Genomic DNA, 27000 nt, shown 5'->3' with positions numbered 1-27000 from the left:
AAAGCTACCTTATTTCATTAAAAAAATGCACGATCAGGTCTTTCAAAGGACCCTTTTCGCATAAAAAGAGCTCCCTTTTTTCATCCAAAATTACACGATTTTATATAAAAAAGCGCCCTATTTTCATTTGATTTTCACCCAAAATTAGATGATTGTCTCTGAAAACGACCTTATTTTTACTGAAATTACACGATTTCAGACAAAGAAAGCTCCCTATTTTCATCAAAAATTATATGATTTTGTCTCCGAAAATAACCTTATTTTCACGAAAATCACACGATTTCAGATCAAAAAAGCTGCCTTATTTCATTAAAAACATACACTGGGTCTTTGAAAGGAACCTTATTTTCACGGGAAATACATGATTTCGCATTAAAGAACTCCCTAGTTTCATCCAAAATTACATGATTTCGTATAAAAAAGCTCTTTATTTTCATCCAAAAATACATGATTTAGCTCCGTATTTTCATACAACTTTTATCAAAATTAGATGGTTTTGTCTCCTATTTTCTCGAAAATTACACGAAATTGCTTTTTTTTCTAGCGTGATTACGTGATTTGGATATTCTTCCTTCGTGATTTTTTTGAGCCGTGATTCGTGCTGGACTTTTTCAAAGGGATGTTTAATTAGCCAATATTTTTGGGAGTTTCTAAACATCGACCAGAAATGGCGACCACGACGAGCGACCGACCGACCGGCGACCGACCAACCGACGACCGACCAACCGACGACCGACCAACCGGCGACCGACCAACCGGCGACCAGATAAATTTGGATAATCGAGTTTATCTGCTCCCTCCACCGTAGAGAATATTCAAATCAAGTCCTCAGAATACTAAAAAGTGACCTTTGAAGTACCAGTCATTTTCTTGACAGAGTGACAATATTTGACAAAAATATTGACAAGGTCATTAAGTATGATCTTTGTAAGCTTTGTTAAACCAAATATTTTAATCATGCTGAATGAGATGCCTTTAGAATGAATAGATAGAACTTGTCAGTAGGAAAAAATTAGAGATATGAATCTAATCAATTATTCTATTGTCTTTATGCTATACTCTAGGGGCTGAGTTAGGTCACGTATGCGCATCGGCGTATAGTCATTTTTTCTTTTGATCATGAAAGTATAGCCCTTGAAGAGTCAGAAAACATGTGTGGCGTTATTTGGATCAGGCTCAAATTTCCATAATGGCGGATTTTAGATTTCAACCCTTTTTAGCCCTCTTGCTTGAAAAAAATTTTCTTTTGACTTTAAACATAGACATATTATATACCAATCGATCACAAATTTTATGCTGATCAAGAAAAGGGTCAAAATCATGGTCTGAAAATTTCGTTATCTGGAGATATGAAGCACTTTCGATTTCGATTTTTTGAAATGACTACTTTTGGTTCCAGATTTGCGTGGCTGTAACATTTGATTGGCTTACTTAATTTACTTGAAATTTTCGGAGGGTCTTGTCTACCGTTCAAATAATAAAATTCAGGAAAAGTTTTTTTTCTACATGAATTTCGAAATCCATAATGGCGGATTCAAAATTTTCTTTCGTCAATTGGGCTCTTAGGCTCTGCTAGCCTAAGAAAAATATTTTTTGAGCTTAAGACCCTGCATATTATATACCAATCGATCAGAAACTTTATGCTGATTAAGAAAAAGGTCAAAACCACCAATTTTTCTATTTCGAGCTATGAAGTACTTTCGTTTTCAAAACTTAGAAAACGTAAGTACTTCGTATCTCTTGATAACGAAATTTTCAGACCAAATAACGCCACACACGTTTTCTGACTCTTCAAGGACTATACTTTCATGATCAAAAGAAAAAATGACTATACGCCGAAGCGCATACGGGACCTAACTCAGTCCCTAGAGTACTAAAAAATGACTAATTTCGACAGAAATAACAATCTGATGATGAAATGCAAAGCTTCTCAAACCATTTTCAAAAGATTTTGTGCCACTAATTATTGTGATACTGATAATACAAAAGGATAGAAATTGATACCATAATCAAGCTCCAAGAGCGTCGAAATGGTTGTTTTACGTATCTGGCACGTGGTTTTAATTAGATGAGACAGGGGTGATCTTACTCTTCAATATTAAATATATTCAAATGATTAGGAGAGACACTCTACGTTGGAGAAAGAGAAAAAACTCGATAACCCAAATTTATCTGGTCGCTGGTCGTGGTCGTCATTTCTGGTCGACTTTTAGAAACTCCTGGGAAGATCAGGGAAGATAAAAAAACTGGGATAAAAAGAAGATAAACTCGATAACCCAAATATATCGGTCGCCGGTCGTGGTCGTCATTTCTGGTCGACGTTTAGAAACTCCCCAATATTTTTACTATTCTACCTGATCGTGATTGAAAACAAAAAATTGCGTGATACCGTGATCAGAGTTACCGCTGGGGGAACCTCTTTTATCGTTTAAAGAAAAAAAAATTATAGTATTTGATAGAAAAAAATATTTTTGATGAAGTTCTTATGGTCAAAATTTACGAAAAGATATATCAACCCGATCGAAGCAAAGAGATAGAAAATAGAGGAGGTTGCACGCAACTGCTTTAAAGCCGAGCGACTCTTGTTTTCTATTCAATTTCCTTTGTTTTGCAACAAAGAAAAATCGCCTTTGACTCGAGCTGAGTTATGCCGCCAATCGAGAAGGAAGCAAACATGGCGGGTCGAAGCGGTGATTTTTCTGCTGTTATTTTTGTTATGTCTATTGGAGTTATGACTAAAACAACGTCTACAGCAAGTACTACATTGTTTAAAACATCTCAAATGCTTTTGGATATATTTATTTCAACCAATCAAATGATTTGTTTACGTTTTGACTAAGGAGACAGTGAAATTATCATCGAAGAAAGATAGCCTGTCTTGTTGAGTAGCTAACAGCACCTACTGATGGAAATCGCTCGAAATCGAAAAGATGGACAATTTTTTTCAAATTGGGAACAATTTTCCTTGGTAGAGGATGCCTTGAGGTATGTATATCTGAAGTTTCTAGTGTGGTCTGGCTCTTTTAGGACCCTCCCGGCGCTCCGGAAACCTCCGGTGCAAAAAGTGCCGTTTTTTTCGTGCACCGGAACACCGGAACGTTCCAGTGCACTTCTGGTGCTTCCGGTGCAAGATTTTTCCGAATCCAGCTGCACCGGAACGTTACGGTGCTTCCGGTGCATGATTTCCGCGATATAAATGCGATAGCGTTCCCTGCGCTAATCATTTAAAAAGTAACTACGGCACGCGCGAATTATCCAAATTCTTAAACCAAAATACATAGCAGATTTTTTTTAGAAGAGAAATCAGATTCTTGGTGATAAATGTGATAAATTGGATTAATTATATGGTTGATTACATTTAGCTTAGATTTGTAAAGGACGAGCGGGGCGATCAATTCGTAATAGCCCCGCTTTTTTGTAATCGCCCTGATGTAAACAAACTCTAAACCATGTTATTACTAGTACAAATTAAATGACAGTCACAGAAATTCTTGCATTTGCACGGGGTCCGCTACGTTGCATTTGCAACGGGTCGAAATCGAAAGTAGCGCAAAAACCCGGTGCAAATACACTGGGTTTTTGGAACTCTGTGCATTTGCACGGGGTGGAAAATTAGAAAATTTGAGATTTTGCAATGGTTTTACAATCAATTAACATCATTCTTTTTGTTTAGAATCAGTATTAAGAAGATGAATCAAATTCAATAAGATATACCAGGTAATCCTTCTTTATTGTCTTTATATTTTGATTTGGAAAGTAAGAATTGTTAAGGCTGTGGCGAAAGAGTTTATCCGCACGGTCATACTTTCGATTTTCAAATACGGAACATACGAAACTTAGAATACGGGCATTGTGAGATAACGGTGTTTAATAATCCCGATCCTGCCACTCCATACTTATTTTTAATTCTCCAGCGGTCAAGATTGGATGAATTACTTCTTCTCTTGTTGTTTCTTCTTCTTCTTTTTCATTTCAGTTTTCATTTTTATGGGAACGCAATTGCGATCATCATATCCAGGTGAGACGTGTATTTTCCACATTTTCCAACGTCGTAATATCATAATGACACACATCCATTGGCGAGGGCAGAGATGCTGGGAAACCCTCTGGAGAATACCCTCGTGTCAGAGATCCGGTGGGCCCTCGTTCCACTGGAAAACTTAGCCAAAAATCGTCTGTCCGGTGGAAAAAATAACCTGAAATTTTAAACCACTTTAAAAGAACCGAATGACTTTACCCTCAGTGTGGTGGAAAGATTGCACTGCAACCATTCTCTCTATAAACTTAGAGCTGGAATATATATTGTCTATCCCAATCGGGACACTACGATTAGATAAAAATTTTCATCCACACTGAAGGAAAAAGCTCCACCGGGGCGGCACTGAAACAGTGGTGTATGTGCGCGAGAGAATGAAAACAACGCCCAGAAAGAACATAAAGACCAACGAAGTTACAGTCTATATTCTATTAATTTGATTGTAATGATCAATGGCCTCATTTTTATTTTTGGCCACTTTTTTTAATGTTGTATGTATTTCGTAACGTATATTATTTTATAAATTGTTAATTTAAATAAAAAAGGTGCGTCCTTATTTTCTCTCACAACTCTCGAGAAACACGCTCTCCCTAAAGCCCATAATGGTAACAATCGGTAACATTGTGGCGCACTCTAAAAAAGAATGAAAATTAAAGTTATGGACTATGATTCCGTGTACGGTAGATTTTTTTAGCTTTGAAACTAGACAAAGTGACCGCGCTCAGTCTGTGGATAAACTGCCGAAGTTACGGTAACAAGTAACGCACACTAATTGATGGGAAGCACAAAAATTGATCTAGATTTCAACATAGATCTAGATGAGATAATTGTTTCATACATACAACAATGTAACTTACGCTGTCTAATGCTCTCAGACACATCTTGAGTTTTTAGTGAAAGCACCGTAATGATTGTGATATTGACAAATCGTCTCTGCTTCGGTTGATCCATTTTTCCTGAATAAAAAGAAAGTAAAAACATTATTGAACTTGAACTATTATTTACTTTAAAGGGTATAATTTAAATAAGATCATATAAAGATCAGATGCGTACTTCTTTGTTCTTTATTTATCGACGATGTTCCCAACTGCCCATGTGTGATGCACGTGATAATTTTTTATAATTGAGCAAAGTCTGCCATATCGTATTATTCCCGACTAACTCTATCGCTGGATAGCCCTGTATCTGACGATCATACCTTTTATTGCTCAGTGATCAAATAAAAAGTTCGGTTGGTACTGGCTAATCACATTTTTTTTTCGTGACCCTGTCTAAACGGCTTTTTAGAGCGTGCGAAAATCCCTTGCACCGGAAGCACCGGAAGAGCACCGGAATTTTCCGGTGTGAAAAATGGCGTTTTTTTAGCTGCACCGGAAAACACCGGAGATTTCCGGAGCGCCGGGAGGGTCCTGCTCTTTTCACTGTGGTCTGGCTCTTTGAGTTCAGCCCATTTTTCAATTTCATGTACTCAACCATCGACTAGGTAGTTCTTGCAGTTCTTGTTGTCTTTCACTTTGTTTACGTGATCAGCTAAAAGTTGGCGGTTAATTTCAAAAATTTTCCTTCTTGATTTGTTTTTTTTATTACTGAAGGAAGAGACACGGAAGAAGAATTTGAATTTCATCGAACAAACAGCTAGCTGCCTGTAGTAAAGTAGTGTAGTAGATTATTATCCCGGGGGGGGTACTAGGGTTGCGAGCTGACGGGGGGGTGCCGCCCGACTTTCGAACTTTGGACCCTTACCGGGACTAAAAAAGAGAAAACCAAGGAAAATTTTGTGAATTTTACGACCCTTAGCGGGACTAATTTGACCAATTTTGACCACATTTCGATCTTTCAGGGGGTAAAAAGTTGAAATTTTCCTATTTTTCCGACCCTTAGTGGGACTGAAATTTGATTTTTTGATTTTTCCGACCCTTAGCGGGACTTTGGAAGTCCAAAAAAGGTACCCTTAAGGGCGGCACATACCGTACCCCCCATTTGCCTAAGTACCCCCCCCCCGGGATTATTATGCGGCCGGTGCGTAGAAAAATGTGGACTGTGGTGCGGACTGTAGAAAACTTAAAGAGACAACTTCTTTTAAAGATGCTTTCAATTCAATGCTTTGGGAGTTGATATTACTAAATGATACTGCGTTGATGTTCATCCTGAGAAAATCTGTGAAAAGTGTAGAGTTGTTTGTACGAAGTTTGAATCAGCATTGAAAGGCACCCAGAGGCACCCAAGCTGAAAGTAGGAAAAAAGAGAAAGTTAGGCATAAATCAATACAGTGTGTTATAAAACAACAACAACATCTGAACATCAGATATTGATACCAGTGGTTTCGCAGATTGTGTTGATGGAGAGAAAATTTCAGAAAAGAGACCGTGGCTTTGTCTAATTATTGATGCTGAAGACTTTATATTTGTTATTGATTGGTTTTATTGAATTGGGTGAAATAAATGAGGAAATCAATAGGTTGGAAAGGCAATGTGATGAGGAGGGCCAACAAGCAAGATAATCAGCCTCGCATGTTTTAGCTTTTATTGTACGAGGTATCTACACTGGATTACTTTTGTTTTTGTTTTTTCCCTACTGCCATCTGCTTCAAGTGATGAGTTATTTCCTGTTGTCTGGGAGCTGTTGAAGTGTTGGAATATTTGAGTTTGAAAGTCAGGTGTTTGGTATCTGATGGACCTTCTACAAACCGTTCATTTTATAAACTCAAAGAATAAGGAAGATAAAAGTCCATTTCTTCAGCATAGACCTTTTTTCAAAGAGGCCACACTGTTGAATAATTATGTAGTCCAGCAGAAAAACAATGATAAAAACATGCATAATTATTACAATATGCATGATACAGTAATTATGCATGGCTCTATCATTGTTTTTATGGCTGGACTACATAATTATTCAACAGGACATCCTCTTTGAAAAAAGGTCTATTAATCTATGTGCTTTGGATAGAAATAAGCTCTACCGTGAGATTGGGTAACTTGCATCAGTGGAGGCAAACATGCATAGCCCTCAAATAAAAGACCTGGCTGGTCATCAAAATACAACTACGCAACTCTACTCTACCATTTTTGTTTTGATTTAACTTTGTATTTTAATGACCAGGCAGGTCTTTCATTTGAGGGCTATGCATGTTAGCCTCCACTGATGCAAGTTACCCAATCTCACGGTATTTATTTCATTTGTGAGGACAAAACAATTTTGAAAACTCTCATGAAAATAGTAGCAACAAAAATTTTGTAAGTCAATGGTTTGTCTATTATTTCCGGAGGAAATACCTTTAAATGATATTAATGATGATTTGTTTGAAATATTTATCACTACCAGGTGTTGAAATTCAAAAAAAATGATTGAAATTATACGGTTTAATTCCTTTCCTTTTAGCTGGACAAACACTCAATCAGTTGGAACCATTCTGAACCATTTGGTACAACTCTGGGAGTTCGAGAATACTAAAATCCCAGGGCTTTATACATGATCAAATTAGCAAGAGAACCAGAGAGAGCACATCAACTAAATATGATGAACGTTTAAACTTGCAGCTCAGGTAACTTAGATGATTACCATATTAACTCAAAAAATGTGCATATATGTTATCTAATCAGGTTAGGTAAAGTCTGAGAATTAGGTCTGTCTGAAAATTAGGTCTGTCTGAAATAAAATGGCCTTTTTATGACAATAAAAATCCCATGATATGTATTCAGTTGTTGTCAATGACATTGAAATGACTATAGCTACAAGTCTGGTCTCGATAATTTTAGTTTGATGACTAGCTTGATATAAACAGAAATTTTGAATAATTTTTCTGGGCTCAACATCAAAACTTCTTGAGTGGCTTTTTCAGCTGTGAAACACACATATTGAATGTTTGGATGGTGACAAAGACTCTAGTTATTTCATTATTTGTCCTGGATTCCTTTTGAAAATTACTTAATTTTTATTTTAGTGTCTCAGTACTAGAGTCACAAGGTTCACTTGTGACCAAATTATAACTTTTTATCATTTTAGTGGCTGACAGATACATTTTGAAAAGTGGGAAAACAGAGGACCTACACCTGGCTTGCAAAAAAAAGAAAAAAGGAACTGTACCTGCTATCAACTGTTGAAGGGCTGCATGCAAACTACAGGTTTGTTATGATTTTGCATTCAAAGGTTTTTTAGTATGAAATAGTACAATGTTAATTTTAAGCAATCAATGTTTCTGTGAGTGCTCCTGGCCTTGCATGTTTTAGAGGTGTTTTTTTTTAATATAGAAAACCGACATTTTCTCAGTCTTTTATTCTTTCAATCAGACCTTTTTCACTTTTCATCTTGCAGGAGCGGCTTGTTGAATATCCTGGATTTTACATTTTGGATCATGGTCGTCTTAGTCAGCCAACCTCAACTTATGTGTGCAGGTCGTTCTGATGGTTTTTTCTATTGTTTAAATTATTGTTATTTAAAATATTGTTTTTTTAGCAGGGGCTACGGCTCCACTTTGAAAGTGATGGGGCCATGATAAACTGACAAAGGAGGCACCGCCATGGTTGGCGCCGACGGGCCAATTTTTTGAATTTTAACCCTTCAAGATTGCCTAAAACAGGTCTGCTTTAACGTTATTAAACAAAATTTGGCTTGATTAGTAAATTTTCTTTTTACTTTGAAAAAATGTGGTCGGGCCAAGGCCCGGTTGGCCCCCGGGTGCCGCAGCCCCTGTTTAGATTTTAGCTGGATTTGATTTGGATAAATTCCACATATTTTTTTTGTGGAATTTCGAAAAAAAATTAATTAAGCAGAAAAAGTAAATAAACATACATAAACGACAGAAAGGATACCTCTAACCTTTACACTTGTGACAAATNAATCACTTACATATCACCACGCTGGCTGTGGTTTACTGTCACACCACCCATTTCTAGGATTGTCTTATCTTGGTCCCACTGACCTGGTAGTTTCACCTAAAATTGAAAAATAAGATTAGACAAAAAATGGCAGCTATTATAAAAATACTGGTCTTTACTTCTATAAATTAAAAAACCTAAAAAGTGTACCCTGATGCTATGGAAATTAATGCAACACATTAAGTGACCAGCTTGAGATATAACCACAGATATCTGTAAAGCCCGAAGAGCTAGATAGGCAACTTTAAGCTTTCTCCAGCAAAAAAAAGTGAAGCAAAGATTTGGTTTCTTAAATTTCGTGCCGATGGATAGGATCTAGCATCTTAATTGTTTCCGGAGCGCGAGATCAAAAAAAGTAGGCGGCAAACGCTATTTCGCATCTCTCAAACCAGTGAAATTGCTTGTTGTCCAGTGTTGTCACGTAATTTCTTTGGTAGGAAATCCTACCAAAACTTGCTTCACTTTTCGATAAAGGCCGCAGATCTAGGTTACAGTATAACAACAAAATCATGTGTCAATGTTTTCTCAAAGACATAAATTAACTAACGGTTGATCAACTAACAATTTTAATCAAAAAGATTTGCAAACCTTTTTTCGTTTTTCGATTTCTCGGCTTTCCCATTTCTTTTGTTCAGCTTGTGACTTGATGGCAACTACACCTCCACAACCCCATACCTAACAAAAAGAGAAAAACAAGTTCAAATTGAACATGAAATTGAACTCGTTAAAACAGAAAAACTCTAAATCCCTCAAAATCTGACTTGTCACGTTAAAGCTAATCTGAAAGCTGGTAAACAATAATTTGTCATGTGCTTATAACAAACGAACGGACGGGGGTTAATCTATAAAGACCTTTAGGTAGGTTTTAAAAAAATATTCAAACCTTAGTAATAAGGACCAAAACATCAGCATGCAGAGGGGTGGCTGGTGTTTTTAGTTTCTTGCTGATTCTTGCAACAAATTCGTAACGCGAGATCAATTGATTAGTTGCTTTACGGGCCCAGCCGACCCTGAAAATTAAAAATCAAAATCAAGATAAAATTGATTTTGGTAGTGCATTTTTATTTTCGTTACTTTAAAGACTCCCAAATTTTCAAAATGTTGGTAGTTTTTCCAAGTTTTTTTCGCATTTTTGTCAAGATGTAATACTGTAGTTTATGCTGCCTTTTTAGGAGATTTTATAGTGAAATTCTACTTTTTCGCCGGCCGACCGACCCACTTTTTTGGGTAGCTTGGCCCGTAAAACAACAAATTAAATTAACCTCGCCTTAAACGTAGAAACTGAACCAGTAATAAAAACAAACTTTATACCTCCATACGATCAACGCTTTCATCAATCAAATGTTTATAATTGATTTGTGCTGTAGATAAATCTTTATCGATGCTGATTTTGGCTCGAGAATCGCTCCCTATAAGTAATCCCGTCGGCACTGCACGTCCTAATTCTTTCAAATAAACCATACTCGCGTTAGCTGAAAAAGATATCATAAATAATTTTTAAAGTTAGTTTTGATGTTTATTTTTGCTCTTAAAAAATTGCTCTGGGAACGGAGATAAAATTCAGGTAATTTTCATAACATTATATGATTATATGAATAAACTATTATAATGGGATTAACCGCGAGAGAAATGGATCATACCTTCAATAATTTTGACATGTGGTGAAATTTCAATCAACATACAATATGGTCCACCAAACTTCGTCGGTGAATCACTTAAAAAGATTGGAATGATATTCATTAACACGAATAATAACAATAAAAACTCCTTTATTTTCTCTACATCTCATTTGCCTGGAATATGTTTTGTAGACCTCGTGCAAATTATACAATAGAAAAATGAATCTATACATCATTTCATTGGTTAATGCAAAATTTGGTTAATTTATGAGTGATCATGGCATGGGTTATGAGTAAATCTTCAGGCGAAGATTTAGACAGAGAATGTACTCTCACAGCGTTGACTCTCAGGTACCTATTAACCCCCCCCCCCTTGAAAATATCTTATTACCGTCAAAAGAAAAGTCCGTCGTGTTTCGTGTCGTAATTTATGAAAATAATTATTCAAAGTTTCAACTCTTTTGATCGATTTGAACAAAAGTAAAGGGCAAGATAAATTAAAGTTGAATATTTTCTAAAGTTGACAAAATTAGTGCAAAAAAGTGTTTTTCCCCTTATTATACCTGCTTTACGGAGAATTTCCTCATCTACTTTCGTGAATAGAAACTTTCGAGGCTTTTGGCCCTTTTCACAAAAATCAATGTCTTCTAAAATTTTCAAAGGGCAAAAAAAGGAAGTTAGACTCCAAGGCTCCTTACTTCCAAGGCTGATCCAGGGTCAACACAACTTGTACACCACCAGAAAATGTTATAATCGAAACAGTCGGACTTTTGTAGCTCATCACTTTATGCTTAAACCTATAAATCATGAGGAAATCGAAATTAAATTGTAAGTGTAACTTTCTCATACATTTGGTTACCTTAAAACAAATAACCACTATATAATGACTTCAAGCTTGCCCCTCCTCCACATACCATAATTCTTCAATTGAAAACAGTGTTATGCTTTGAATTTCTATATAAGTACCCTAATTGGATTAATTTCCACGTGGACTTTTTCGTGAATCGAAGATCTAAAATTTTGTAAATGTAAACGGAAGGTATACTACATCCTGATAGAAGATTGTTGGACGAATTTCCTAACAATAGCGTATTAATCGCAGTTTCAGTTCGAAAGATGCTCGAGAAATTAGTGACGTATAATTCAAAAACATACCTGTTTAGACTCAGACCATGTTGATTGCTGTCGTAAAGTAAATTCCACGTGTATTTTGCATTTTCCTCCGCCTAAAAATAAATACCAAAGTTTTTTATTTCCCTACTGCTTTTCATGTGTGAGTTGTATGTTTATATTTCTTATAGTAAACTAGGAGCACTTGTCGGGGTGGCCATTTTGGAAGAAAAACACCAAAGTTCAATATATATGTGAATTTAGATATGTTTAGGTTTCTATCAGTCTGGTGTGCCTATTTAACATCTTTCAACTTTTAATACCTTACATAATGTAATGAATGGACCTGAATGTACTATTTTTTTAACTGGCTTACCGAAAGGATTTAGTTTGAAACAATTAAAGTTTTAGACACTCCATGTTTGGTTCATTGAATCATCTGTTCAAAGGATCGTTTTTATCAGTTTTAGAATAGAGTTTAACAGTTTTCAAGGTGTATACTAACTGAAAATAGTAGACCAAGACCTTAGACCACGGACCCTAAATCGGACTTCAAATCAGACGCTTAATCGGACCTAGACGATGTTATCGTCCGTTACAGTGATAGAAAAGGCGGGAAAAAATGGCGGTATGGCGTTATGGGGGTATACGGAAAAAAATCGGCGGGAGAGTTTCGAAGAAACGGACGATAACTCTTTGGCATAAAAAAGATTTTGCGGTTTTGCTTGGACTAACCAGTGAGACTGGTTAGTCGCTCCGTGGTGAAAACCGCCTAAGTTTAAAGGCCGAGCTTGGTTCAAACGATCAAAAACACGCTGGTCACTGGGAAGAGACACAAGGACAAGGAATTCCCAAGGACAAGATGGATCTATGGTTTTTTTATGAAAATCCAGCTCATTATGGATTTTTTCTTCTTGGTTCATTTGTTTTATTGAGACTACAAGATAACTTAGTTAAAGGGAGTACTTATTCCTTAAGTATGCTTCTGTAGAAGCTGTTTTAAAATGATTTTTCAACAAGTCTACATACAGCAAAAAGACACAGAGAAACTAAGTAGGTAAGTCAGTTTGTATATTTCTTATGAATCCTATGAATCACAGGCAGTGTTTCATTAGATATGTGAATACCCTCATATCTCCACTCTTAAAAAGTTATTTTCATCTGGTGTTAGCAGTTCTTTGACAACTTTGAAAAATGTCAAACAAAGTACTTATTGTCAATTGTGGACTTTACAAGACTGCTTTTAACATACTTCTTGTTCGAAAACTTTCACATTTTCTCATTTTGATTTGAATTGTCGAGAAGTTCAGTTACCTAGTCGTACCTGTAAAAATTATCAGATTATTATTCTAAATTTTCTAGGTAAGAATCAGAAATTCAGAAATTGGATGGATGGGAAAATATGGCAGTAATTTGCAGAGAGCACAATACAGAAATGAAATATTCGGCACAGCATCCTGGTTTATTATTGAGATTAAGACTTGCAATGTTTCACGACGTCCTGGTATAATTTGAGATTATAACTTGCAATATTTCACTTCACGTCCTGGTTTAATTTGGGATTATAACTTGGAATATTTCACTTCACGCCCTGGTTTAATTTGAGATTATATACAAGTTATTTCACTTGACGTTCTGGCGTTCTGGTACAATTTGGGATTATAACTTGGAACATTTCACTTGAAGTTCTGGTACAATTAGAGATTATTTCTTGGAATATTTCACTTCACGTCGCGGTTTAATTTGGGATTACAACTTGGAATATTTCACTTGACGTTCTGGTACAATTTGAGATTATGACTTGCAATATTTCACTTCACGTCCTGGTACAATTTGAGATTATGACTTGCAATATTTCACTTCACGTCCTGGTTTAATTTGAGATTATAACTTATTTCACTTGACGTTCTGGCGTTCTGGTACAATTTGAGATTATGACTTGGAATATTTCACTTGACAGTCAGGCACATCCTGGCAAATGAAAGGGGTATTTTTCACTTGCGACCATTGGCAAATGAACTGGGTCGAAAACGAAAGTGACGTAATAGCGCCGAATACCCAGTTTAATTGAACCGGGTCGGAAATATTTTGCTTCATTTCAAAGAACTGCATAGATGAATTTTTTTTTCCATGGGTCAATTTTGTCTTCGAAGATCGAAGAAACTTTTAACGAAAAAATAAAGTTCCCAGTTTTCTTCCTTTTTTCCCTTTTTCAGTTTGAAGTTCATTTTTATTCATTTTCACGCTTTTAGCCTGAGACGTCCTATCTCATTTACACTACTGGGTGACGAATACCCCATGCAAATGCTCACCCCGTTCATTTGCCAGGATGTGCCTGACTGCTTGACGTCCTGGTACAATTTGAGATTATAACTTGGAATATTTTACCAATGCCCTGGTATAAATTGAGACTGTTACTGAAATATGTTATCATGACTTGCAATTTTTCACTTGACGTCCTGATATAATTTGAGATTATGACCTGGAAAAATTTACACCAGTCTTCTGGAGTTATCATACATAAGATTTTTCATCCACTACTGTATATTTTTTTATCAAAAAGGAAAGTTACAAATTGCAAGTATTTAAACTGTCGATAACTTTTATACGTTTCCTTTGTCTTTGAGCAATGGTAGTGGGGAGAATATACTATAGCTTTTTATTTACATGGAATTTTATACCGGGTGACCCACGAAAAAGTTCGGACCTTTCTCGGCGTCTTGAGGCCGAACAAATGTCCCAAAGTGCTCGGAATTTTGGTATTTAAAAAGTAGATATCCTAACTTAAAATTTGAGCTATCACTTTTTAAATTTGACCAACTAGTTCTCTACTTATGACCTTTTAAACTCAAAATTCACTTTTCGGAAAGTGTAAAAAACACGTAAAAAAGAGGTATTAAATTAATGCAATCAATTAGAAAATCTCTTATAAATTGACTTATTTAACGAGTTTTATAACATAATAATTATTAAAAACACTTTTAAAGTAGTTTTTGTTTAAAACCAAGACTAGTTTTTATCAAAATTGGCACTTTCAAGGAATTTTCTCAAAAACTGTATATCAAAACGTCTAAAAATACCTAATTTGATACCCCTTTTTTACCTGTTTTTTACACTTTCCGAAAAGTGAATTTTGAGTTTAAAAGCTCATAACTAGGGAACTTGGGCGTCAAATTTAAAAAGTAATGGCTCGGATTTTAAGTTAGGATATCTACTTTCTAAATAATAAAACTCCAAGCACTTTGGGACATTTGTTCGGCCTCAAGACGCCGAGAAACGTCCGAACTTTTTCGTGGGTCACCCGGTATAAAAGGGGTAAATATAAGGATATAATCCTCAGGCAAAAAAAAAACAAACAAACTTACATGAGATTTGATGTTTTTTAAGAAATTTATAACGTGAAAGTTTAGATAGATATCCTTGTTGCAAGGAATTACAAACTTATTAAAAAAAAGACTGTTCATAAAAATTTGTTTTCTAAGAAAAGAGAGTGTAGTTCCAAGAATATATAAAGGGAATAAAAGGGAGAGGGTCTCCAAAGAGAACTATAATATTTCTTGGAATCCCTCTTTTATCTTTTATCTTTTATCCTTTTCTCTCCCGCCTCTTTTTTTTTGTTTTGATTTTTTCGAATACTGAACACAGTTGGCCTCGCATACGGAAACTCGAATTCGTACGATTTGGGCTGTTTTTGTATTTTGTGCCAAAATCGTATAGTCTAAGACTGGCAACTCTACCGACTGTTAACTCTTTTCGGCAAAAAAACCTGTTTGCGAATTTTCTTCGGCTTTGGGCTTTTTTCTTAGATAGTGATTCGTCTTAGACTATAACATAGTCTAAATCGGACCATAAATCTGAAAAAGTCGACCCCGTCTTAGTACACCTTTTCTAAGGACTTTATTACCTGGTCATCGAGTTCGCTATCTTCAGATAATTTGTATTTGTTTTCCATCCTCGTAAAACATGAAGGGATTAATGAACACAAAAACCATAACAAAGTGCCATTCAGTTGAACTTTGCTCTTCTCTGATTTACACTCGAACGGTACTGGCAAAATCTGAACGTCGAAATGAAAATGGTATAAAATTTTATGATTCTATGTTTGATTTTGTAATAGAAAAATAAATAAAAATAAAAATAATTGCCATTTTTCATCAAAAAAATCCAAAAAAACCCTTGGAAAATGAAAGAGACTTGTCTAAATTAGGGCAAAATAGCGAAAATTAAGTGCCGCGAAATGCGATTATTTCTGAATTTTTTTCGACCGCGAAAGTTAGTTCCCGCCAAAAGTTCCCTTAAGTCAAGTATAGTATCAAACATTTTTATCAATCTCTAAATCCTTCACACTTCAAAATAAAATTGGAACCTACCTCTGTTCCGCTTCTGGTGATGGTGATGACGTTCGTGAATTTATAGACAATCCATGTTTGAAAGCCAAGGAACATTTTGTTGAAATTTAATTTGCACCATTTTATAAATTTCTCTCTCAGATCATCGCCTGGAATTTTTTCCTGAAAAAAATATGGGTCGACCTTTAAGTACAACTACCTTAAATTCAAAGGACTTTTTTGTCGATTTTGATTTTTTCCTGAGTTAATCCTCAAAACTTTCATGTATAAAATAAGTAAATCAATTTATAATACAGTTAGTAATCATTTTGAAAAGCATTATCGCGTCCCAGTCCCTCCCTATTTCGGAATTTAACTCCATCTTCCAGTTGTAGGGGCAATAGGATTTTAAATACCTACCCGTTAAAAACAAAAAAATTCCAATCCACATCAGCATTTAGCTTATTTACCGTGTTCATACTGGCTAAAAACTCTCACCGGATCACTGTGCGACAGAGTGTTCACAAAGGTTTTGCTTTGTTGTTAGGCGGACAATTGAAAAATCAACTCAGGTGAATTCTAGAGATACTAGGCCGGCGAATTCTTAGCAAGCACAGTGTTTTAATTAATGTGAATATGTACTTGAGGTGGCGAACCGAATTTTTAGACAGGCGAGTTGTACCCTTTACCGTCAAAATTTGCCGTCCGCCGGGCCTAAATAAGACCATTGCGTTAAAGAAAACACTTACACATGTTTCAAGAATAGCTTTGGACAAGCTATCATCATTTGATACTTGCTCTTCAACTTTTGTTTCATTCTCATCATCCTCCAAGTTCATCATCCCAAATTCTCGACACTCGTTGATAATCCTTTCAAGTTCTATCGGTAATTGAAAAAAAAAGATCAAAGATCAAAATTTTAATCACTTTTCTGTTAAAGTAGGTGATGATGAACAATTAAATAAAAGAGAAGAATTTTATGTCATTAGAGACCATCGTATTTCTTTCAATAGTTTAATTGTAAACTAATTAAAGAAATTGAAGAAATTTTCAAAAAAGTAGCATTAAAAGTTATTGGGGACAACTTCAATATTGGAAGAATTGACGCAACGATTGCACTATCGATAGAAATTGCAAAGTACTTTTCTAAAAGAAAATGTCAATCAAACTGAAGAAATATCGCCAAAACGTTGAATTACATATCGAAAAAAAGGGATGGTCGCAAAAGAGATAAGGAATATTGGTTATTCGGATTGAAAAATACATGAGTACCTACAAAGCGCAAAATTCAATAATTATGCTGCACAAGTAATCAACACATTCTTTAAAATTCAATTATACATCTTAGTTACAGGGTTACTACAAAAAGGTTTCTCTCTTTAAAGTAAATTTACTTGAGGTCTGTAACTTTTGACAAACTGAATGCTTCATGAATATAGACCGAATTTAATAAACGACCCAGCAAAGTTGTTGATCTTTTTTCTTCTCAATTGAAAAGGGTTGCTTCTTTTAAAAATTTTAGACCTCGAGAAAATTCACTTTAAGGAGAAATTTTTTTGTGGCGCAACCGGTATTGGGCTCATCCAGAAAATGTCCGTTGAGAATATAGTGTCCAAAATTTGCCTTGTCCGGGGGGTAATTTTGCTCTATTTTGGGGTAATTTTGCTCTGTTTGAGGGTAATTTTGAATGTCCGGGAGGTCAACTAATGCTTGTCCGGGGGATTAAACCTGATGACCGGGGGTCAAAATCCACAATGTCCGGGGGTAAATTCCCAAAAAATGTTATATCCTCCACCCCATATCCAAATGTTTTCTGGAAAAGCCCATTAATTTACTAACAAATAAATTGTGAAAATCAATACATTTTTCACCTTCTTTATTGATTGGTTGATTGCCATCTGAAAGAATATCCATGCAGAAACTGTAATGTTCATCTTCTGTGCTTTGAACTAAATAAATCAGATTAATCCAAAACTTGAATTAAAATCCATGCCTTATTTGGAAATAAAATGATCAAAACTAAATTATGCAACTGGTTCCTCACTCAGAACACAAGACTACTAAAAACCTACATTTTGAGGTGCAGATTACATTCTTAGCCATTTATTAAGCACTCTTCCCAAACTAAGATTGTTGATGCTATGTCACACCGTCTTTAAAGCAAAACAAGAAGCGCTGTTTCTTCCAAGATGAAAATGAATTGACAGAGGGCTGCTTATATAATAAGGGACAGACGTATGCTAATTTAATGAAAGGCTGGCTGCTGAGCCAAAAAAAGATTCTCTTTATTATTAAAAAGAGTATACAGTAACCTGAGTCAAGAATGAATTGAACACGTTCCACAAACAAGTTGGATGTTGTGCTGTCCGAGTTTAAAAGATCAATGAAAAATCGATCAAATAAATTCTTTGTAACAGTATCACTTGGTCCTTTAAAATGATCCTGAAAATAAAGAACATAAACATTTTAAATGAAGTGAGTGGCCAGGGTAGAAGTAGGTGGAATAAGACTTTTAAAATTGAATTATAACCACCACTGCAGTTACACCAAATAAATATTAAGTTAAAAATACCTGAAATTTTGCTTTGCTAAGAATTCCAACATCACATATTGACTGAAATAAAGTAAAAGTTAGGAGAAATTTACTTCGAAAAATGGTCAAAAAACACAAACATCATCTGATAACTTTCCACAGGACGGACATTTTTAGTAATTTTCCACTACACTTTTTAAAATGGCTATAAAAAAGGGGAAAAATTGTGGCTCTCTTCAACAAAAAATTGGCCGGAGAGAATAGACCAAATTTTCCTATGCAAAAAGAACTTTCTAGTTTTCATTATTGTTAAGTTTGGTGGCTAATTATGACAATCTAAGTCACTGTATAATAAAAACTCAAATACAAGAATTTCTTGTGGTAACTGAAAAAAATATTAATTCCTGTGAAAACTAAATTAGTTATAAAAATTCCTCCTTTTAATTGCAAGAGTGAAATATTGTGGCTAATTAAGATTAGAGAGAACGTGTGTTATCAATTTCTTTGTAGTCTTTTAGATAGAAATCCAACCATTTTTTACAGAGTCTAGTTGATAAGCTTCAATTTTTGGACCAACTTTTCTTGATATGTTAAATAAGAAGTGATTTTTAGTGGGTCTTATTATTGATAAATACATTTTAGTCACTAAAAATACATTTAAAAGTGAACTAATTCATAAAGGAAAATTTGTTTGTTTTATGAAAAAACAACAATTTATCACATAATTGGATAAATACTTTCTGGTTAGCAAAAGAAACACTTCTCACTAGTTTTAGTGAATGAATTTTGAAATTTCGGGAAAGTCAAATATTCAGTTTTTTAACATAAATAAACATAACTCACCTGATAGATTTCAATAATCTTTTCTTGATATGGACTTAGAATCTTGGTCTTTGCAGAAGAACTCTGGCTATTGCCCATTGTTACCTTTTTTTGATAGATAAAGAGGTGTATGGTATCTGATTTTTTTTATATTTTAATGTCTTTGTTAAGCTGGAATAAAACAAGTGATACTTTTGTGGACCTACCTGGTTATGCATTTTATAAACACATATATAATTGATATCTACGTGAGCGTGACCATTAAACAATTAGCGAGAGTTACAATGTTCTTCGTGTGCACAGACTTGTTAAAAGCAAACTTTTTTAAATGATCAATTAGGTCTATAAGATCACAAAAACGAGTGGTTAGAAAAATTTTGACCACTTTGCTGGTCCCCATGTGACGTCATCACTTTTGCTGGGGCTTGAAAATGAAAGTGAAAATTAAAAGCTCATATATGGCTCAAATGAAAGATAGTTATTCAAGGATTCCAAAAAATATCATAACATATACCTGAAAATCAATATTTGAGAAGCTATAAAGGAAAATAGCTCAAAAAATGACATCATCAATGACGCCATCGGCAATTAAAAAATCGTCGAAATTGAAAATTTTTTGTTTCATTTGAAAGAGGACCTGCTTGGGAACAAAAAATAAACCGTTAAAATGATTTTTAGCATGAAAGTAGGGCACCATCATAGGTAAAAGATGGCTCAAGCAGATTTTTGCAAAAAAATTTTGTTGACTCAAAAAACGCATGTTTATCTATAAGAATCAATATTAATAAGCATACATCAATGTTCTTAATCAAATTATTCAATTGTTTTATGAGATAGATGTTTTTTTGCTCATGAGGGCCTACGTTTAATGAGTATGTGTGTTTAGACATGAAATTTTGGTTGCTTGGCGTGTTTTTATAGAAAAACTGGCCAAATTCGATTTATTTTTTTATAAGCACATTATCAATTACTTAGGTATTAGCTTTTCTCAAGATTGGCTCTTTCATTCTTTATGATTTTTTGCACAAAGATGCATAACTATAAACCCTTGAATGTGACAGAGCTCAAATTTTTGGAAAAAAATTTTGGGGTAAATTTCAGCTAAAAAAAGACTAAAAAAAGCATTTTTTGGACTTTGTGAAATATTTGAGCATTGTTTTTTTCTGACTTTTTTGCATGAAAGCAAGTAGGTAAAAGATGATCAAGCAGTTTTTTGTAAAAAAAGAATTTTTCAGCTCAAAAAACGCATCTTTATCTATAAGAATCACTATTAACCGTTTTTTAGCTGTTATTTGACCCAAATTTGCCCAAAAATTTTTTTCTCTTCGAAAATTAGGCTCCATCACATTCGAGGGCTTATAGTTATGCATCTTTGTGCAAAAAATCAGAAAAAACTAATGAGCCAATCTTGAGAAAAGCTGGTAACTAACTAACGGACAGGCGAGAAATCTTATGCCACCATCTTTAATTTGCCAAACTAAATGTGTGCGCGCATGTGTTAACCTTAAAGCGGCCCTTATTTTTGGCCCCTAGGGTATTGGCCCTATCGCATTGCTGACTTTTGACATGAAAATTTCAAGGGTACAAAAAAAAAACATGAACGGGACTCAATGTGGGTTAAGTAAACAAAAAATAATGACTCAAGACGTGCAAGCCCGTCTACCCAATTATCTTAAAATCACTTTTTAATGTACAGTATCGCGCAATTTTGCGTCACACAAATTTTCTCGGCCGTTCATATTTAATCACGCATTGCCAAATTTGCTTCTCAATTGTTCTTACTGTCAAGTCAGGATCGATGGTTACGTCACCTAAGAATAAAAAAGAAAGGAATTTGTCAGTTTTATGCATATATTAATTCTGTATTCTATTTGCTGCGCGCGTAGATTAGTCGGAATACCTCTTTTTACTTGCGGGATCAAATCAATGGTAACTTTTCATTTTTGTTATTTTTAAAATGAAGCACGTAACCGGAAAAAAATTAAACGTCCGAAAGTTGCGTATTTCCAGTGACTAAAACACTGATCTGACAATTCAATTGTCGATTGACAAAATTGATGATGAAAATTTTTTTCGGTCAGCCAAATGTCTCGTATTACTACTGCAATCTCAAGTAGACTCAAGGCTCAAGACTAGTAATAAAACTCGAAAAAAGCTGGTGTTTTGAAGCGCTTTTCAGTGCAATCCGATTGCAATGTCGCACTTGTTTAGGACAACTCACTGTATGTACACTGTATGTACACCATTCGAAAAACTTTTAGACCAAAATGTGACGAAAAGTGGAACTTGACTAAATTTTAGTGGGTTTGAATCCCACCAGTGGAGTGACAACCCACGGCATGGCCCGAACATGTTCGGGCCCCTTGAGTAATACTTTTTAAAAATGGTCCGCGCGGGCCCGCGCAGTTTCGGACCATGTTAGGGCCAGATTTTCGAGAACTTGCTACGATCGCACGTGTAATTTCACGACCCGATATTTATATTTTAAATTCCTTATTTTAGCAAACAAATTTAAAAATCTTCATCTTTATTCAAATAATACTGTTCAAATATAAAAGTTAATCATCTATTTTCCAATACACCGTTTAACAGTGTCGACTGCGCACGCGTATGAACAATTTTCCATTGTTTTGATTTTGGCACTTCACTCTCCCCCGTAAAAAATGGTAGGTAAACATCCAGTTCTCATAAGAAAACCCAGCAGAGAAATGGTAGGTAAAGAACTCCTTTTAATCATAACTTCTTTTCCTCTAGATGAATTTTTGTGAAATTTTCAGGAGAGATACATAAAATTGTCATTAATATCATGTTCAAATATCTAAAACATTCTCTTTAAAGGAAAGAAAAAAATAGCAATGTTTACATTTCTCTAACCTTCCACAGTACTAAAGTCAGCATTTTTACCTACCGCCTCTACGGTGGAGATGGCGAGACTGTTAAACGGTGTATTAAGTTAGGAAAATTATTAAAAAGAATGATTTGAATCTTACATTATATGGTCTTTTCTTTTTATTCTTTATCCCGTTCCCTTTTCTCGTGGTCTTCTCCTATTCGAAGCAGAATTTTTCTGGATCGTTTTTTGTACTGTTATACAACTTTGTGAATCAAACTGGTATTTGGAACTTTGAATTTGTCTAATGAAAATATTTAACAATGGATGATGATAAACCAGGAAAGTTAACTAAAATTAAATTCTACTACCTAAATACATGGCCCGAACATGGTCCGAACAAAATGTTCGGGCCGATTCAATAATACTTTTTTGTTGCCGAGCATGGTCCAAACAGGCCCGAACATGTCGGGCCATGCCGTGGGTCGTGTGGAGTGGCGATCTTTCGAAAAATCATTCAAATGGGTGGGAAAAAATAGAATAAGTCATAGAATATAACTCACAAAGTTCCAAAAAGTCAGAAAAACTACAAACTAGAGACTAAAAAGTACGAAATATTGTCTAGATGTGTCTTTCGCCATTGTGAAGAAGCCACGACCTTCACAAAATCACACACCAAATGACAACTGACCAAGTTCATCAGTATTCGGAGAGAGTTATATCGGATCGCCCAAAGTTACCTCCATTTTTTTATTTTATTTTCTTATCCACGGATCGCTGATAGTCACCTTTCCGGGGGTTTTGTTGTTTGGAATTGATTAACTAACAGTTAGGTAGGGTCAGGGTTGCTAGTAACGGCTTGTCACTGTTGAGGTGGACAGGCCAAAATTTTCCCCTCAATTTTTAGAAACCAAACTAATTTTATTTGAAAGTCCTTACCTTTGTGAGAAAAATGAGGGGTCATTTATTAGAATTGGTTAAGTATTCCCAAAGTTATTCCATTTTCAAAACACAAAAAAATCACCTTTTCAAAGAATCGCCTCCTTACACCACGCCAGCAAGAAATAATTTTCGGAAGCACCAAAATCGCGCCAAAAATGGCGGATGAAATCTAGTCTTCCGTGTGGCGGGGTGTGGGGAGTTTTGCTGGTGCGGTCTGAAAATCGGCCCGATGACTGTTAAACTTTAGCTTATCGCTAATGAGCTGGAAATGATAGCGAAAGACAAATTTCACCACTGGAAAGCTGAAATCCTCAGCTTTTAGATGGTGTATGGTGCTTTAAATGAAAAAATCCGCAATATTGTTAAAAAATCACAATTTCTTCTTTTTTTTGAAATTCCAGACGGCCTGTAGATTTTCAAATAAAGAACTTTGTGATAGATTGTAGCTTAATCTTACCCTGGGTTTACTAAAAAAACCGTGATTGAAAAGATGAACCAGCTCAATAGCGACAGCCATTTGTTTCAATGTGGGTCGAGAATTTTCCGGTGCCGTGGTCAGCGCTAAATCGCGTTTTCACCATGACGTCAAAAAACATGAATATCTTTGGAAAGAAAATAGATACCTGGATACAGTTTTTTTTACTTGTTTCCCTGATAATTCCTGATTGATTTAAAAAAAGAATGAATAGATTTGGATGATTTAAAGGTAAGTACTAATGCATTGAAGTTCATTTTTGTAAATTCTCCCTCATTCCGTGCAAAAAATCCCGACGAGTGCGCACCCTATCACTGTGCCGGGTGCATACTAGGCGCCTTGGGCCCCGCAGGGTTGCTAGTAACGGCTCGTATTTAGTCAGCTATTTAGTCAGGTTTAAAAAAGGGATACTTTTACCCATATTATAATAACATTACCCCCATCTTTTGCCAGTTCGGTATAATACCGTGAGAATGGGTAACTTGCATCAGTGGAGGCTAACATGCATAGCCCTCAAATGAAAGACTTGGCTGGTCATTAAAATACAAAGTTAAATCAAAACAAAAATGGTAGAGTAGAGCTGCGAGCGGAGCTGCGTAGTTGTATTTTAATGACCAGACAGGTCATTCATTTGAGGGCTATGCATGTTTGCCTCCACTGATGCAAGTTACCCTTTCTCACGGTATGTTATGAATTGCGTGAATTTGCGGTGCGGCAATGGCTCAACGGATAGAGCGCTGGCCTTCGAATCTGAAGGTCTTTCTTTGGTGGTGGTTCGAATCCCACTCGGTGCGAAAATTAGACTGGTCGACATTGATGGACAAATGATTGACAGGCATGAAAACTCAGTCAGAAATGAGAAACTAAGTCTCAGAAACTCAAACAGTCAGTAAAGTGAATGACAGGATCAGAGATAAGAAAATAAAATAAAAACATGAAGGTAACTTTGGGCGATCCGATATAACAGTCAGGAGTAATACCTTAAATAAGGCGTATACCTTGTTCAAGTAAGAATTCCAAATTTCTATTGTTTGATACTTCCTATTTAGGAAGTAGTGGGAATATTTTCCAAACTAGGAAAAAGGGCACTCTCTCGTCTATACCATTGGAAAGAGCACGAGAAACTGAATTCCCATGGTGATTTTTAGAAAATTCCACAGCCGGAATTGAGCACAATCTTCAATTTTAAAACAACCTTAAAGTCTAGTCTACATGAAACGAAATCGGCTTTTTAAAGGGTGTAGAAAGAGCTTTACACAAAAAATACAAAACAATTTAAAATGGTACCCAACGTTTTTTCAAGAAATCTTTAAAAATACCTTGAACAAGGTATCCCTACCTTAAACAAGGTATATGCATGTACCTTGTTTAAGGTACATCCTAAACAAGGTATACACCTTGTTTAAGTTATTATTAACTATTCTTCTTTGCTTCCTGTCTTCTTCCCCTGAATTTATGGCTCCAAACCTAGTTCCAAAGATAAAACAAAGATGAAAAAAGATTCCGTCTGTAGATTTTGATAATTTTTTCACTAGTTGGTCAATCAAGCAGTGCGACACAAACAGCCATATAAACAAAACTCAACATTATCACAAAAGTTGTCTTTTTGATTTCCCAAACATTCGTCTCAAGCGTTCCCTTCCACAATAATTTATGTAATTGCAATTGCGGTCAGTCCACAGTCGGCTTCAACATATACACGTGTTTTTATTTACGTGACCGAAGTGCCTACTAAAACAATCCGGGGGTAAATAGCGAAGCAACACAGCAGATTATTCGTAAGTATCTTTTGGCATTGACAATCAAATACAATATATTATACTATATTTCCTTAATTCAAAAATCAAAAATTCATTTTTCATTCGCGAAAAATAAAAATAAAAGAATAATGAATTAATATTACATACTAAGACGCCCCCGTCTTTTACTCTCATTTAATTTCCAATCTCGGCACGTGCAAAACGCCCGTCCGCCCAATATCCACCCAATCAGCTTAAATTCACTTTAATTGTCCTTTGACATTCAAAAAATAGTATTTAAGAATTATGAATTTATAATAATTACAAAAAACAAAAAGTCTGATACTTCATTAGTGAAATATTCAATAAATTCATGGTTTCAATTTTCAGTGGGCGTTCTTCTAGGGCTTCGTTTATCGCGCAATTTTTGCGTCACACAAACTTTCTCGGCCGCTCGTAATAATTATACATTGCCAAATTTGGTTCTCCATTGTCGAGTCAGGATAGGATCGATGGTGACGTCACCTAAGCATAAAAAAGAAAGGATTTCGTCAGTTTTATGCATATATTAATTTGCGAGATATTCTATTCGCCGCGCGAGCGCACTTTTCGTAGACTAGTCGGAGTACTTTCTTTTACTCGCGGGATTGATGGTAACTTTTCATCTTCGTTATTTTTAAAATGAAGCACAACCGAAAAAAAACGAAACTTCAAAAAGTTGCGTATTTCCAGTGAGTAAACGACTCTGACAATTAACAAAATTGATGATGATGATTTTTTTTCGGTCAGGCCAATGTCTCGTATTGGGGGTTCTAGGTGGTTCTAGTCTTGAGCCCAAAGCCTACGCAGGATTGCAGCGTTTGGGTAAACGAGACAAAACTCTAAAAAAGCTGGTGTTTTGACGCGCTTCCGTGCTCTCGAAATATCGCGGTTTGAGACGCACTGTCAAGGACTCCTCTTTCCTTTGTGCTAAAATTCAACATGCCCTTTTTCCTTAACACATTTAAAATCGATGTTTTTTGAGGAAATCTTAAAAAGTACCTTGAACAAGGTACCCCTACCTTAAACAAGGTATATACATGTACCTTGTTTAAGATACATCCTAAACAAGGTATACGCCTTGTTTAAGGTATTACTCCTGACTGTATAACTTCTTCCTCAGTATTCATCAACAACGCTCACATTCGGCTTCAACTCTAATTTTATGACCCTGTAAAAAGCCCGAGAATATTTTCAGGTTGAACCCAGCTGTTCAGATAACTTTCTGCCCATAACTTGTCTACCATTTTTATTTATTTTTTATGCTTATGTCAGCGGTTTTCATGTACTTTCGATTTGAAATTTCATACAAAAATAGGCAGATAGAAAATCAAACAAGAAGCCTAGTTGTATATATTTTAAATTATATATTATATATTATAAACCGGTGTTTTTTTATAAAGATAAGACTGTAAGAGTGAAAGACAAACTGAAACACTTTACAGGTAGTGTATAACAATCGCTTTTTTTATAATGGTAGAAGAACTTCACTACCCAATATAGACCTTTTTTCAAAGAGACCACCCTTTTGAATAATTATGTAGTCCAGCAGAAAAACAATGATAAAATCATGCATAATTATTACAATATGCATGATACAGTAATTATGCATGGCTCTATCATTGTTTTTATGGCTGGACTACATAATTATTC

General features: G+C 35.2%; 2 protein-coding genes across 3 annotated transcripts in view; one reads left to right on the top strand and one right to left on the bottom strand.

Annotated features, from left to right (window-relative positions):
• Positions 1-19629, bottom strand: part of LOC136822357 (uncharacterized) — a gene marked incomplete in the record, with an annotated part of 38310 nt that extends 18681 nt beyond the window's left edge. Inside the window, 13 exon segments of the mRNA XM_067078597.1 lie at positions 8872-8967; positions 9499-9585; positions 10222-10382; positions 10551-10624; positions 11228-11326; positions 11685-11755; positions 15544-15696; positions 16010-16150; positions 16717-16847; positions 17839-17916; positions 18280-18409; positions 18540-18581; positions 19344-19629. Coding sequence (XP_066934698.1) covers positions 8878-8967; positions 9499-9585; positions 10222-10382; positions 10551-10624; positions 11228-11326; positions 11685-11755; positions 15544-15696; positions 16010-16150; positions 16717-16847; positions 17839-17916; positions 18280-18409; positions 18540-18581; positions 19344-19421 — 1335 coding nt within the window.
• Positions 12819-27000, top strand: part of LOC136822412 (uncharacterized protein C19orf47-like) — a 136333-nt gene continuing 122151 nt past the window's right edge. For both annotated transcript variants that reach the window (XM_067078679.1, XM_067078671.1), the window contains exon 1: positions 12819-12828. The gene's annotated coding sequence lies outside the window, so the exon portion shown is untranslated. The remainder of the gene's footprint in view (positions 12829-27000) is intronic.

Source organism: Clytia hemisphaerica, unplaced genomic scaffold (genome assembly GCF_902728285.1).
Source record: "Clytia hemisphaerica strain Z4C2 unplaced genomic scaffold, Clytia hemisphaerica genome assembly, whole genome shotgun sequence".
Classification (NCBI taxonomy): Eukaryota; Metazoa; Cnidaria; class Hydrozoa; order Leptothecata; family Clytiidae; genus Clytia; species Clytia hemisphaerica.
This window is presented reverse-complemented; position numbering and strand designations above follow the sequence as displayed.